General features: G+C 46.7%; 1 protein-coding gene across 6 annotated transcripts in view; it reads right to left on the bottom strand.

Annotated features, from left to right (window-relative positions):
* LOC140212784 (uncharacterized) overlaps nt 1-15,823 on the bottom strand; it is a 237,803-nt gene that overhangs the window by 14,908 nt on the left and 207,072 nt on the right. For 5 of the 6 annotated variants that reach the window (XM_072285779.1, XM_072285780.1, XM_072285782.1 and 2 more), the window contains exons 32-34: nt 15,605-15,697; nt 12,033-12,135; nt 8,827-8,889 (exon numbers count right to left, since the gene is read on the bottom strand). In XM_072285779.1, coding sequence (XP_072141880.1) covers nt 8,827-8,889; nt 12,033-12,135; nt 15,605-15,697 — 259 coding nt within the window. The remainder of the gene's footprint in view (nt 1-8,826; nt 8,890-12,032; nt 12,136-15,604; nt 15,698-15,823) is intronic. The other variant, XM_072285783.1, reaches the window with a different exon arrangement.

The following is a 15,823-nucleotide window of genomic DNA, read 5'->3' as shown; positions in this document are numbered from 1 at the left end:
TCCTCTTGCCCTCAACTCCGAGAGTATAAGAGCAGCTGCCCCCGGACGCCGGGAGAGAGGCTCCGATTTCTTCCGTTGAGTTACGTGCTCTCCCGTCTCTCCACTTCGGTCGACCTGACCGCCCGCTCTTTTGCGATGTTAGAATAAACAAGTTGTTCTGTTACCAGTCGACTCATGCTTTGCCGGGACCTTCGGATGCTTCCAGTTGTGCCCCAGGCCGCCAGGCCAACGCTACCCTTGGGGCTTGCGACCCATTTGCGACAACGGGCGTCAGCACTGAGGTTGCAACAACTCGTGCCAGCGGTGCGATTACAACAACTGGTGGCAGCGGTGGGATCGCGACAACGGAGGCCAGCAGCGAAGAGATGCGGTTGACTGTATGCTGAGCAGCACAACGACCATCCGGGAGCAGTGCAACGAGCCCTGTGTGATGACTGGTTGCCTGCAGCGGAACGACTGCGCTGAATTCTTGGCTGCGAGGTTTGGTGAGTGGGGGACTTTCTTCTTCTGAGTTTTGCCAGGCTTTTGTTAGTGCCAGAAACAGAGCTGGTAATTGTGGTTGTCGTTGCTGCCGGGTTAGTTTGCGGCAAGACAATAGTAGGCAGTAGAGAAAGCAGCATTCAGAGCAGCCATGGATTTGAAGTCGTTGCGCAAACCGAAATTGCTGGAGCTTGCAAGAGAGTTGGGTCTGGATGTCTCAGACAAACTCAGAAAACCAGAACTGCTGAGGGCTATTCTTGAGTTAGAAGCGGAGGATGACGAGCTGTCGGAATGCCTTGAGACCATTGAGGAGAGGGCAGAAAGACAGGAGCGCGAACTTAAAGAACAGAAAGAGAGACAGGAGCGTGAACTTAAAGAACAGAAAGAGAGACAGGAGCGTGAACTTAAAGAACAGAAAGAGAAAGATGAGCGCGAACGAAAAGAGCAGAAAGAAAAAGAAAAGCACGACCGTCAACACGCTTTGGAAATGAAGCGTCTCGAGGTAGAGATGGAACGCGCTCGTAATGGAAGTCAGGCACACGGTGCAGGAGAACGAGTATCGTTCAAAATGACTGATTTGATGCGGCCGTTTAAGCTTGGAGAGGACATTGGTTTGTTCCTGGTTAACTTTGAGCGAACGTGCGAGAAGCAGGGGTTCTCTCGGGAAACGTGGCCACAGCGCTTGCTCACTTTGTTACCCGGCGAGGCGGCCGACGTAGTCGCTCGCTTGGAGAGGAGGCAGAGGATTTCGACCAAGTGAAATCGAGTCTGCTAAAAAAGTACAGGCTGTCCGCGGAGGCGTTCCGTCGGAACTTTCGGGAAAATGAGAAAGGTAAAAGTGAGTCATATACAGAGTTTGCCTACAGGCTTATGTCAAACATGCAGGAGTGGCTCAAAGAAGAGAAAGCGTTTGGTGACCACGAGAAAGTTCTGCAGTGTTTCGGGCTGGAACAGTTTTATAGTCGGTTACCTGAGAACGTGCGGTACTGGGTCTTGGACAGGCCAGACGTTAGTACGGTGGCTAAAGCCGCTGAGCTAGCCGAGGAGTTTGTGACGCGTCGGGCTCGCGGAGCTAAGGACGGTCAAAAGGGTGAATATGGCTCCAAGTTTGAGAGGCCGAAGTTCACACCCATGAGAGCAAGGGGGAACACACGTAGTGCGGATGCGAGTGAAAGCAGTCCGACCGAACCTAAGGAGACGGCGGCAGCCGAAGCCGAACGCAGAAAACGGTTCGAGATGAGGCAAGCGCGCGTGTTATAAGTGTCAGAAGCCGGGTCACTTTTCGGCGCAGTGTCCAGAAACAAAAACAAAAGTCGTGTTTTTGTCATTATGCAGCACTGACGAGAACATGAAGCTTCTCGAGTCTTACATGCGAGACCTCCTCGTGAACGGGAAAGAGTGCCGAGTGCTTCGCGATTCCGCAGCTACAATGGATGTAGTTCACCCCTCTTACGTAGAACCCGATATGTTCACGGGCGACTGCGCATGGATCAAGCAAGCCGTGGAAGCTCATAGCGTGTGTCTGCCCGTAGCAAAAGTGCTTATTGAAGGACCTTTCGGAGCGCTTGAGACGGAGGCCGCAGTGTCATCTATGCTGCCCCCCCAGTACCCGTACCTATTTTCGAACAGGTCCGATCACCTCCTGCGCGAGAAGGGGCTTTTGTTTGGTGAGGCTAGCGTTCAGGCCTTAACCAGATCAAAGGTTCGGGAGCTCGCTGCAAAGGCGGTAGTTGCGGGGCCGACGTTGTCGAACGATGAGAAAGGGTCAGAGGCGCAGCAAGCTGATATTCAGAGCACGCCTGAACTGAATAAAATTGCGCCTGTAGCGTTAAAGGCACCAGATACTGGAGAGGAAATGCCCGACACGGGAAAGTTAGAAGAGCTATCTGCAGATTTGCTCATCGCACCTATGTCAGACGGACTTAATAGGTTGCTAAAAGTCAGCCGGTCGGCTTTGATAGCCGAGCAAAAGAAGGATGGCAGCCTAGAAAACATACGCTGCATTGTCAAAGAAGGTATCGCGAAGAAAAATGCTCGCTTTGTGGAAAGAGGTGGGGTCCTGTACCGGAAGTATCTAGACCGCAGGGGAGTGGAGTTCGATCAGCTGATTGTGCCTCAGTGCTACCGTCAGGATCTGTTGCGCTTGTCGCATGGGGGTTCGTGGTCCGGACACCTAGGAGTTAAGAAAACTAAGGACCGTCTCTTGCAAGAGTCCTATTGGCCAAGGTGTTTTCGAGACGCAGACCACTTTGTGAGGACATGTGACACCTGTCAGCGGGTGGGCAAACCAGGGGACAAATCGAGGGCGCCGTTGAAGTTGGTACCTATCATTACGGAGCCTTTTAGACGGCTCGTTATTGATACAGTGGGACCTCTGCCGGTAACAGCCACGGGGTACAGACACATTTTGACTGTGATCTGCCCAGCCACAAAGTTCCCTGAAGCAGTGCCGCTTAAAGAACTCAGCTCAGTTGAGATAGTCAATGCACTACTGTCCATATTTGCGCGAGTTGGTTTTCCTGCGGAAATCCAATCAGATCAGGGCACAGTGTTTACTAGTGCTTTGACGACAGCCTTTCTCGAAAGGTGCGGGGTAAAGCTGTTACACAGCTCAGTGTACCACCCACAGTCGAATTCCGTTGAGAAGCTCCACTCCGTCATGAAGCGCGTGTTGAGAGCATTGTGGTTTGAACAACAAACTGACTGGGAGCTGTGTCTGCCTGGGGTGAAGTTTGCATTAAGGACCGCGCCGCATGCGGCTACGGGGTTTTCGCCAGCTGAGCTAGTGTACGGTCGCTCGCTGCGTTCTCCGCTTCGCATGCTTCGAGACGGATCACTGCCCTCTCCAATGGCTGCAGACCACCTCTTCCACAAATGGCCGCCTCCTGCGCTGGAGCCTCGCTTTGCAACAATATTCCTTTGAGGTGCGTTACAAAAAGGGGAGTCTCAACGGTAACGCCGATGGCTTAAGTCGAAGCCCCTAACGTGGGAATCAGCCTCAAGATTGTTTGTTACTGATGTTTTTCTTCCTGAGGCAGGATTTTTAACATATTGCTTTTGTGTAGTGTTTCAAAGTGATGATGTGCTTTCTAGTGCAATTTTTCAATTTGTGGATGTGTTCTGAGTGCTGCAAAACTACTGTAAGGAACTAGGCAGTAGTATAAAAGGGGAAAGAGCCTGGCAGGGCTTAGTGAGGGTTGTGCCGTGCTTGCTGACTGAGCGGTTGAGTTTCGGCGTAGTTCTAACGCTTGCCGGCAACGAGAACAAAAATGTCAACTCTCCCGAAGTCACTTTGCAGTGTCCTGTGTTAACCTGAACGAGAGAACGAGGCCTTCTCTGTGCGCTGCGCTCAAGAAACGCCGAAGGACGACCGACTTCGGTTATGAGCATCATCAAGCGACATCCCTCCGGACAGCGGATGCAGTCCCCTGACCATCGGGATCTCCTTCCCCCGGTGGGGCGGTCTGTTACGTTTCGCCTACGACGCGCGGTATAGCCAGCGCGGTGCAACGGACGCCGGGGCTTCGTTCAACGCGGCGGACATTTTGGCCCGTTCGGAGCTGCCGCAAAGCCTCCCCGCCAAGCGCGTCCAGGCGTGTTTCAGTGCCACGTGTCTTCGTGTGTGTGTGTGTGCCCACGCTTGTCAAAGCGCGGCAGCCGGGGAGAGGAGCTCCCCAAGTGTGAAGCGAGGAGGTCTGACAGGCGCCGGCCAGGCGATGCGTCACTACACTCGTCTCAACTTGTCTCTCAGCTCGTCCGTGCCCCGCCGTCACGTGGTCTCGTCACGAGGCCTTCCTCTTGCCCTCAACTCCGAGAGTATAAGAGCAGCTGCCCCCGGACGCCGGGAGAGAGGCTGCGATTTCTTCCGTTGAGTTACGTGCTCTCCCATCTCTCCACTTCGGTCGACCTGACCGCCCGCTCTTTTGCGATGTTAGAATAAACAAGTTGTTCTGTTACCAGTCGACTCATGCTTTGCTGGGACCTTCGGATGCTTCCAGTTGTGCCCCAGGCCGCCAGGCCAACGCTACCCTTGGGGCTTGCGACCCATTTGCAACAACGGGCGTCAGCACTGAGGTTGCAACAACTCGTGCCAGCGGTGCGATTACAACAGTACCGACTACTGCGTCGTCGTCTCCGGAGTTCTGGCCTGGGATCGTGCCGTCGAGTCGCAAAGCTGCTGCGGTGACCGGCGGACGCCAGCGGTGTACCCCAAGGACAGTCGGCTCGCATGTTATGGACAGCGTGTGGACATTTCCCCGGCGCGGCCACTGTTGCATGTACCACATTGTTCGCGAAGCACGTGTTGATGTTAGACTGTGTGAAATGTTTCGCCGGAATATGTCGTGATTTAAGGTTGGGGGGATGTGGGGATGCGCGACTCTCACGCATCCCCTGATATGCTGTTTTCCCGTACGGCTCGCGTGGCCTGGCGCCCGCAGCGCTCGGAGTGGTACAAGCGCGGTGCGAGAGATGGCGCGACCGTCGCGCCTCGGCGGGGTTACTCGGGCGCCGAGGGACAAGGCGCTGCCTCTTTCCCGGCGGGCCGGCGAACAGCGTGGACATTCCGCGCGCGCTGCGACCATGCTTCTGCGAGACCGCCTCGCGTGGCCGCCTTCGAACGCACGACCGTTGGCGTGACCGAACACGCGAACGATCAGGCGTTGGGATCCAGCATGGGGCGAACATATTCGCTCGCAATGCGGTCGCGGTAAGTCGGACTTCTAGATTTGTCGCGCGCGCCCATCGGCATGTTTTGGGGATAGCAACTCGGCTAGCAGGCATTGATCTATGAAAGGTGCAATAAATGCCCTTGTGACTGTTTGCACTACTGTGTTGTCGTTCCTCTGTCCCAAGAGTATGGAGGAGAACCCCGTATCTCCCACAGCCTTTGCATTTCAGCTGGACTCTTCCGTCGCGGAGCTACCCTGTTTTGTCGAATATGGCTAGGGGTGGCGTTCACCAAGTCTTTTGCTTTCCGAATCGGATGGGCCAACGACGCCTCGTGTGAGAACTGTGGTAATGAGGAGACTCTTCAACACCTTCTCTGTGACTGTCCTCGCTATAATTTACTGAGACGATCGCTCGCAAACGCGATAGGGCACTTTGACCGAAGACCTCTAACAGAGGAACTTATTTTAAAATGCCGTCATCACAAGCCATCGCAGCAGAGGGCGACGAGGGCACTGTTGCAGTTTTTAAGGGCAACAGAATTGGACAAGCGGCTGTAGCATGAACAGATGTTTATAGTGCTGCAAGTGTTACTGCGCTGTGCGGTGACAGCGTGCGGCGACAGTGACCAACTGTGATTGTATGCCTGTGCTCCTTTCTTTCTTTATCTCTACTTTGTTATCACTTTACCTCCCCCTCCTCTCTTTCCCCAGCGTATGGTAGCAAACCGGATCTTCCCCTCTGGTTAACCTCCCTACCTTTCCCCTTTCCTCTGTCTCTCTCTCTTGAATAAAATACAGAGGCGCACTGCCACTTGCGATTTACACACCCTTCTCAATATTCAAAGGAAATGCTGCTGCAGCTGCTTTTACTGAGGCTCCCTTTCCACTTTAAGAATACCTGCTGCTTCTGTTTCTTCCCTTTCTAGACACTGTGTGTGGATTGCGTTTCATTGCCTACTTAGAGCTTGCAGCTCGTGGTTACAGCTAAACGGATATCTAAAGCAAATCCACATGACAAGCTTACAGATGAAGAGGTCATGTGAAAAGTACACAGACTGTGTGGCTCCAGCACACATTTACACAGACGATGGAGCGAACAGACCGGGGAAATACTCAACCATTCCACCACCATACAACAGCCTAGCCAGAGAGCAGTCACACACATGTGCTAGCCCAGCTGTGGCCTTCCTGAATCCAGACTCCTGGACAGGTAGCTGGCCCCAAAAGCAGATGAGGCAGAATTCAAACATGAAAAGACAACTGTTCTTTTTTTTTTTTCTCTAGTCATCTGTGATACGTGCAGCATAAGAACGTCGAATGGCACATTTATCATCTGTGTTTGGGATTTGTGGTTTCATCTATCTACCATGAAGGCCCCTGGGTTTCCCAAAGGAAAACAAAAAAGCAACCCTTTGGAGTGTTAGATCCTGTTAGAACCTGGAAGTGTTGGCTAGTGCTACTCGGGGCCATGGCAGTGGATGTGGAACATCTTTCTAATCATAGGCATCACATAGTACATGTAAACTTAGAAGCAGGCAAATGGCCAATAAACTTTTAATTGCTACCTCATGGTATCACAGCTACCAAAGCTAAGGCCCTCGCTACGCAATGAGTGAGAAAAATAAGGTAAGCCAAGGGGCTCGAACACGCCCAGGGCTAATCTTGTATAAATACACAAATACCCTCGAAAGTGAACAGGAGGATGGTTGCCATGGCAGTTTAACTCTTTCCTTACTGGGCCTGAAGAAATTGCTTAATTTGATCCACAGTTTTTCTGCATGGTTGTTGAAACATTTTCGTTAAAATTCTTCTACTAGCAACAGCATGCAACGTCTGAAATAATGATTGAACTATAGCTACAGGTTAAGTTTGACAATTTTTGACAGACTGGGGAGTGTGGAAAAATGAAAATTTGACTCAAGCTATCGTTGAAACTAGTCTCTAGTGCTCCTGGCACTTCCTCAATAAAACAGTGCAAAATTTGCAGTTTGGTCAACCGAGTAACACAGTTTTTAAATAACAGCAGCAATGAAGACACGGAAGCTTCTGCCGGGTTGTCTAATTTTGTGATCCGACTTATAGGTTTTATAAATGTCTCAAACAATGCTAGGTGCTCACAACTGCAAGTTATTTTGATAATTGTGTTTAACTAATATCAAGTGCAAGTTTATTTTTTCCATCGTGGGTTGCTTTTATCCAGAAGCATTTTGACAGCATATAGAAATTATTACAAACAATCCTTCCCGTCTTGTGGGGTTTTCACTCCCACAAGCGCATGCAGTCAACTTCAGACCGACCTACAACCAAAGCTTGACTAGCAGTCTAATCATTAACACTTTGAACACCGCCTGTGCAAGCGCTCTTATTCATTATTGTACAATATTGTGCAACACTCCACATTACAGTACAGTTTCACATAATTTTCAAAACCTGTCTGAGCAATTATTACTGCTACTACACATTACCACAACAATTCTTCCCGTCGTGTGGAATTTTCACTTACACAAGAGCATGCAGTCAATTTCAGACCAAAGCTTGAATAACAGTCTAATTGTTTACATGTTGAACACTTCTTGTGCAAGTGCTCTTATTCAGTACTGTACAATATTAGGCAACACTCCACATTACAGTACAGTTTCACATAACAATTTTAAATAACTATCTGGGCAATTATTACTGCTTAAGTCTATTCAAAACACCAGTGGTCAGGCTACAATTTTATGTATCACGGTGCGAGTTGCAACGGCTACTTCTTAAAATAAAGCATTATAGCATCAAAGCACCGAAAAAGAGCACACTTCTAGCGGCAAAGGAAAGAGATAATGGTAAAGCCTTTTATAAGTATATGCGTAATATGTAGCTCGGTTCCAACTTGTGGGAAGTTGTCTTTTCGTCCAGTTCAATTTCCCTTCTCCTTGTTATTTCTACCTTTCAACTAAACACACCCACTAATTTACATAGTTGTACTTCAAAAGTATGTTTGCCAGATTCTCACTAATCCATTGTAGTATGTGGGTCATCATTACAAAAGAAACATGGATAATTGTGTTTTCAAAAAAAGAGTTCTGAAACATTGTAAAGCAAGAATGTATTGCTGCTCCTCCCTGGAAAAAGACATGATAGTGTAACGACACTGAAAATGAGCTGCACACAAGCTCAGTCTAGCTGAATAACATCCACATTTGAAGTGTTGAATTCAAGATGGCTGACACCCTTACTAGATGAAAACAGTGTAACAGATGGGATTACACAAGAAGAAGCACAATGACACGGCGCTGATTACATAATCGTGAACCAACTAGCCCGACAGTCAATCCTCATCGACGCCCTTATGTTTTGAAAAGCACACACACAAATCCTTCTTCATGTAAGTAGGAGATGAAGCCAGGCAGATTCCAGAAGAGACAATTTCTAGTCTTGACATTTACAAAAAGACTAAATGAGGACTGTGAAGAATAAGGAGACTTCTATGAGAACAATGTCATTGCACAACATAAATAAATAAATAAATGTGGAACAGTTTGCCAACAAGTAGCGTACATCCAAAAAATTGTACAACACTGCCTAGCAGCAACACCACTGAGGTTTTCCATAAAATAAACGGAACTCCCTCGAAATTAGTTCCACATGACACATTTACCACAACACATTTACTATGTTTACTACATTTACTCACAGCGCTGCTTGCTCAGTTGAAAGCGGTTCTCTCCTGGCTTGCTACTCAGTGGACTTGGCTTGCCTAGACCAGATACAAAAAAAGAGACTAAGTGAGTCCCCTTCACATCAATGTACAGGCGCCGACAAAAGTGGTATACTCCACGCAGCGGGAGCCGGAGCAGCGGCACACTGCATTGCGACGGCATCTACATTGACACGAGTCAAGCGACATGTCTGCAGATAATAGAGGGCACCCATTGGCTGTCTCGATCCCAGATGCTGCCTGTAGATGGCGTTGCGATGCAGTTTGCCGTTGCTCCGGCTCCCGCTGCGTGGAGTATACCACTTATTCGGCACCTGTACTTTTGCCTCTTGGCAGCACATAATCCAGCAACTTTTTTTCTGACAGCTAACCACGCTTTTTTGCCTGGTTATGTGACCTGATGCGTTTAACGCAGTGAAATCATCTCTGCAGTTATTTGGCTCACATGATAACATATGGGGTATAGTACTGCACGGACCCAAGCCGACCCGAAAGCCTGGGATGGGCTGTCTGTAACGTTTTTTTTTTTGGAGGGAGGCTTGAGACCGTGGGTCGGGCCGGACTCGGGCACACTCATTGAAGGGCTTAAGTTGGGCCTTCGAGCACATGCGAACATTATGCATTGTATGATCCAAGGTATTCGTGCCAAGCTGAAGCAACATGTACAAAGAGCTGGCTGGTAGTGTACCTTAGAAAAAAAAAAACAAGTTCAAATTTTTTTCTATTCCACATAACGAACAGTGTTTCTGTGTAACGAAAATTAAATTATACAAAAAAGCGCTCTTCAAACCATTTCCCTGTTACCACTTTTACAATCGCACTATTACCACTCTAAATACTACCTATTTATAGTATTTTAGCACTAACGCAGTGGGTGTCTCTCTGTACTTGTTCCTTTATTTTATGCTGTATGCTCGTGAATTAGCTGTTTGTACATGCACCGGGTGTTTCAGCGAACACTTTCAAAAATATTTTTAAATTGCCTGTGCCAGATAGCGAAATTCTAGTTCATGAGCTGGTCTACTTGAAGAAACAGGCATTACTTTTGAGCGCAATAACATGGTTTTAGTTCATATTTCACTGGCTTTCTTTAAATGCAGAAAAAGATCACCACACAGCGTGTACGCTGCTACAAAAAATTGGACCTGTTGTTTCTAAATCCCCTCTACAATGTTACAAAACGCACTTGGCCCTAAAGAGAGTATTAAAAATTTGGAATACTTGATCTCAGTAAATAACTAATTAAGGGGAACATAAAAATATTTTGAGGAGTACCACATGACGGGAAACCATGTCGGTTTTACTCAGCTGTGGTTAACCACTTTATTAAAATCTTTGTTTCAAGTTACGTGAAACACCCTGTATAACCTTAAGCTTTTTTTATCTTGGTGCAACAAATTATTAATGAAGAGCCCCTTTTAGAAATGCTTCTAATCATTAATGTTTCCAAAGTGTAGACAAAAGCATTAAAGAGAATGCCCTGGGTTTGCTTCTATCAGCTTTTTCATGCTAGCTCTACACTATGTAAACAAAAAAAATGCTATCTTTTATTGACACTATGCTTTTAAATGTGATGGCTTTTCATGTACCGCATAAGCACTATTTCACTTATTTCTGGGGTATTACACGCCGAAACCACAATATGATTACGGGGCATGCCATAGTGGAGACTGGATTAATTTCGACCACCTGGAGTTCTTTAATGGCACCTAAATTTAAGTACATGGGTGTTCTTGCATTTCTCCTCCACCTTAATGTGGCCACATTGGCCGGGAATTGAACCCGCATCCTAGAGCTTAGAAGTGTGACAGCTTAACTGCTCAGCTACCACCGCGGGTAAAGGAACATTTAAATGCACGTGCACACCGAATTTTCCACATGGGTTGTCCGCTACAAAGGGCAAGGCAACAATAATGATCATGACCATCAACAAATTTCCTCCAGCGTGCCCGGGCCGGGCCCGGACTGGGCTCGAGCTTCATGAAGTGGGAGCCCAGCCCGGGCCCGGTTTTATGGCGCAAGGGCCAGGGACGCTGAAACAGAGCCAAAAAATGGTATCAAGTATTCCTTTTACTTGGCTCACAAAGGTGCCTTTGTGACATTTGAACCCAAATTTAGCTGAAACAATGAAACAATATTTTTTTTTGCTAAAATATCTACATCTGCTTCAAAGTCTGATAACTGATGTCTTTGATAATTGCAACTGGGAGAAAGAAAAACAAGGGAGGGGGAGGGAGCATGCAATTAAGGTAATACCTACAGGATTGTGTTTCCCTGCATATAGGTAAATGCAGTCTGTGAATACGGAGCCACTCTGAGGAGCTCACAATATTAAACACGTAGTACTTCAATTGACTGAATCTTTCTGGACATCTGAAGTCTACAAAGTGTCTACTTTTCGCAGCAAGGAACACTGAAGCTAAATGTGATCTCAAAAAGCTTTTGCACTAACCAATATAGGTGGCTAGTCTATACATCTGTTAACCCTCAACTGCCATATGCCCTTCTTATGGCACTAATTCTTAACCATTACCCAGTAGGTACTTTTCCAGCTGAGTGGGATGCAAAATATGTGCAGATTAGACATGCATTCTCTGGACAATGTATCGGGACCAACAGTAAGGAAAACCACTTTCAATGACCCTCGTGTGCATGATATAATGCGACACCAGGCTTCATTGTCGTAATGAGCACTTGACACCATTCGGGAAAAAGAAGAAAAATAGTTGGGAAACGTGCCCCCCCCTCCCCAGGTTAGGTTATTTCTTTGCTTCTACTGCTTCAGCCAAGTCGCATGTGACACACGCCATGAATGGCATCCGTAAAAGCGGCTGTACTAAGTGACAACCTAAGAATTCAGCACAAGCTCCACCCACAAGTCTGTACTCCATCTGCCCACTGCACTTCTGCGCTACAAAACATCGTTCGTGAGGGCCGCTAATATTCAGAAAAGTTTGCCTCCACCTCGATGCTATGGAAATTAGCAAATGAAGATTTGGTCGGTTCATCGATAAGCGTTTTCTATGAGTTTGACAGCAGTGTATTTGTGACTGCATTCCTTTGGTTGTCACAGAATATTGTGAGCATACAGCACTTCGTTGCTGAATGGGCAGCTATGCTTGCTGTTCAACTGAGGCAACTCGGAGCAGCAATGAAAATGAAAAAGCAGCACTACGGCTCACCTCCAAAGCTTGTGTCCGACGGTGGAGCTGCCATCCGACTCTCCGCTTCACCAGGCGCAGCGTTCTTGTCAACCCAGCAATTCTTCTGCTCATCCCATACAATCTGTACACGTAAGACAGCGAGACAGTGGTGAGCACTGTAAGAGCACAAAGGTGCTACCAGGCACCAACCACCACCCCACCAAAAGGCGTGCAGTCAAGCAGGCAAAGCAGAAGGACTGAACAGTCAAAGACAGTGTGAAAGGCAAGAGCAGACAAATCTATGTAATGCCAAAAGGAGCATGAAGGCAGCATGCTGTTGAGCACTGCCTAGAGCAAAGGTACATGCACACTTGTGAAAAGGCACCAATCCACCATAGTATAACCTTATGACAGAAGTTAAAGTAATTAAACTTGAGGGTTTTACATGCCAAAACCACTATGTGATTATGAAGGACACCATAGTGGGGGGACTCCAGTTTAATTTTGACCACCTGGGGTTCTTTCCCGTGCATCTAAATTTAAGTACATGGGCGTTTTTGCATTTTGCCCTCATAGAAATGCGGCTGCTGTGGACGAGAATTGAGCCCACAACCTCGTGCTTAGAAGCACAATGCCATAGTCGCTAGGCCACTGCAACAGGCGTTTCCGACAGAAGTGGCAAGACATAATGCATTGTTACTAGCCCACCTGCAATGGTCAGTGAAATGTGGGGTGAAAGCAAGTGCAAAGTTCGAAACCACTAATTTGCTACAGCTAATTCATAAGAACTTATGCAACACAGGTAAGTTGTATATTCATAGACTTAAGCCAAGTAGCTGGACAAATAAATGTGGTGACAAGATATTTTGGTAAAGTCAGGTGCTTCTGTCAATTACAATGAGGTTCGCGGAAGACTGAAACTTGAAATGGTCAACAGTGGTCGAACAAGAGATGCATCTGGAGCCAACATTTCTTCGACAAGGAGCTTGTCTTTGCCCTGAGGAAGACAAGTCCCCTTGTAGAAACGTCTTCAGAGGGATCGTTTGTTTGACCACTGTTGTCAACTAAGATGGTACTGCCCATGCTCTCTCAAAGAACACCATCAGCTCCTGCATACCCAGTCAGAAATGCATAAAAGAACATCCACCTATATCTGCACCCTGCTACATGACTGCACCTACTAGATAAATTTGTAATTATAGCACTTGCATGAATATCATGTATCCATCAGGAATTGTGGTATTTGTGTGAATATAATGCAACTAAACCACATAACGTAGCACTGGACTTTCTCAAGTTTGACAAGTAAATGTAGTGAAAGCTTGACAATTCAAATTTATTAAGCTGAACATTCAGAATAATACTAATGGGATAATTCTACACGCCTAACAAGTTGCACAGAACATTTTGGATAACTAATCAATTCAAGTTAGTTTTAATAATTTAATTAAAGCAGAGCATGACAGTGTATCCAATGCGACTGCTTTCCCTATCGACAGTTATGCTGTCATGCATACATTGTTATACTTTCGACTGGTTGATTGCTTTCACTGGATTGACACTGTTATACACAAGACTCATTTGCAGCGATACCTTTTCCAATTCTATTCTTTTTTGCACTTCGTCAGTGGTCAGAGCTACGCTCTACCCACGTTATCAATAGGATCAGCCAGCCGTGAATAGTTTATAAGAGTTGGTAGGTTGGTATATAGGGTTTTATAGCGCAAAGGCGACTACGGCTACAATGCGCCAGAGTGGCATAGAATCCAATGGAAGGCATCACTACAAAATCGTGGCCCTGCTGTACTGGAACCTTTGGGAATGTTGTCACCTCACTAGCGAGATAGGCCCTTCATTATCAAATTGCTTGCACATCGCGAATACTGTAGTACGATGTTAAAACTGACACGAACACTACAAACTTCCCTGGAAAATATGATGACGTGTATAAACAAGCAGACAGGTTCGAGCAGTGTCATAAAACTTGACAACCACTAAATGTGCTCACTACAATCGTCACTTAAGCATTGTTTAGCTTTTTGGGCACAAGTTTACCCAATAAGCAGTTTGGTCCTTTTCATTCGTTCTTCCTGCAGTATTTCTGCCTTTGCACTGTCACCTCTCCACAACAATAAGTGTCATAGCCAACATCAAACAACCTTTACAAACACAAACACTCTAGCCAGGCTATCTCATAAAAGAGCAGGAGACAATGGAAGAACCCATGACAGAGAGAGAGATAGAGAGAACATCAAAGTAGGCAGCTTGCTTGCCAACTGTAGTTGCCACCACTCAATGGACGCATTATAAAGCCATGTGATCCAGCGATCATGAAACTAAGTGAACACAGGCTACCGACATTTTAACGTTTAAGCAGGTGAAGGTGTGTGTCTTCATTGACCTTGTTCCTTGTGGCATGATCACCTAATTACACTATTGCAAGTGGCTGCCACCACTTTCGTCAGCGTACTCATAGATGATTCACGCTCAGTCTTGGTCAATGCCCATTAGTAGAACAATTTAGCAATAAAATATGTGAGCAATATGCACATATTTGTCTGCTTCCATGGCATTTTTGGCTCAAGCAGTGAAAATGCATGGATTTTACAATAGTTGGTACTAAACTTGGATGAGTAATTGGAATGAATAACACTCAGAGAAGGCAACACAGCTTGGCAGAAGGAAATGGGCAGTGCACTGTGATGTGAGAATGCAAGTAACTACTTTGCCTGTGCAAACTCTGTCACATATTGCACTTGGGTAATTGTACTTTTCCTAAAGTGACCACATTTTTGTTTATCACTGCAGCACATTATTTCATCATGATAAGTTCCTGCTGAAAGTCTTAAGTTGTGTAGAAATGACAGTTCCTCCCTGAAAGCTTGAAATCTAAGATGAGCACGTGAAAGGGAATGTTTAGAAGGCAAACTGCCGCATTAGAGGTTTCTCTGTCCTGGCATGCAAGGCTCAGCTGTAGGTTTCTCTGAAGCCATGATGCATGCATTTACCTGTTTAACAGTATCTTCAGATTGATGCATATTATGAACTCAAATGAATATTGTTGAAAATATATGGCTGGCTCAGGCTTAGGACAGAGGGCGTTCAACAGTTTCAGTTGCTTAATGGCACATGTAGCTGCAACACTCGCATGTTCCATGCAAGTACTTCAGCTGCAATCAACATAATGTGCTCAAAAAACTAAAAAATTGCCAATGAAACGAAGAGTCACACAATATGCATCATTAAGCATCATATAACCAACGCTACATTGAGCCTTTACAGTGTTTTACTCCACTTTAGCATTGTCAATAGTCTTCCTAAAGTTAAAGCACGAGCCAAAGATACAGCAAAATACAGCCCAAGCAACATTCAGACATGGCATAAATAAGTTGCAAGAGATCTTCGTGCAAGGTCTGAGCCTGACAAAGTCACAAGAACCAGTGTATCTCCAAAAATATTGTTGCACAACTATACAATGTCCTACAAATCAACTTTGAGGAGAACAAAGGACAATGTGCAAGAGATGAAGCCACAACCGAAGCCATGCCATGCATAAAGCAAAAAGGGGAGAGAGGGAGAGAGAGCATTCCGAGTACAGAACAGGCACGTACATCAGGGTCCTTATCATCGGGCAGGATCATTTGATTGGGGCCCTTGGGAAGCAGCTTCCCAAAAATGCCCCCCAGCCAACTCTTGCCAGCCACCTACGCATACCGCAATGGCACAACTTAGCAGTGCCCCATTGCTCTCCTATGGCTTTAGATGTGACAACATGTGACACCAGTGGTGAGCAAGCTATGATCATATATGAATTGCACCACTACAGGTCC

This window comes from Dermacentor andersoni, unplaced genomic scaffold, assembly GCF_023375885.2.
Source record: "Dermacentor andersoni unplaced genomic scaffold, qqDerAnde1_hic_scaffold ctg00000042.1, whole genome shotgun sequence".
NCBI classification, from domain to species: domain Eukaryota; kingdom Metazoa; phylum Arthropoda; class Arachnida; order Ixodida; family Ixodidae; genus Dermacentor; species Dermacentor andersoni.
The sequence above is the reverse complement of the archived record's forward strand: the minus strand, read 5'-3'. Positions and strand labels throughout refer to the sequence as shown.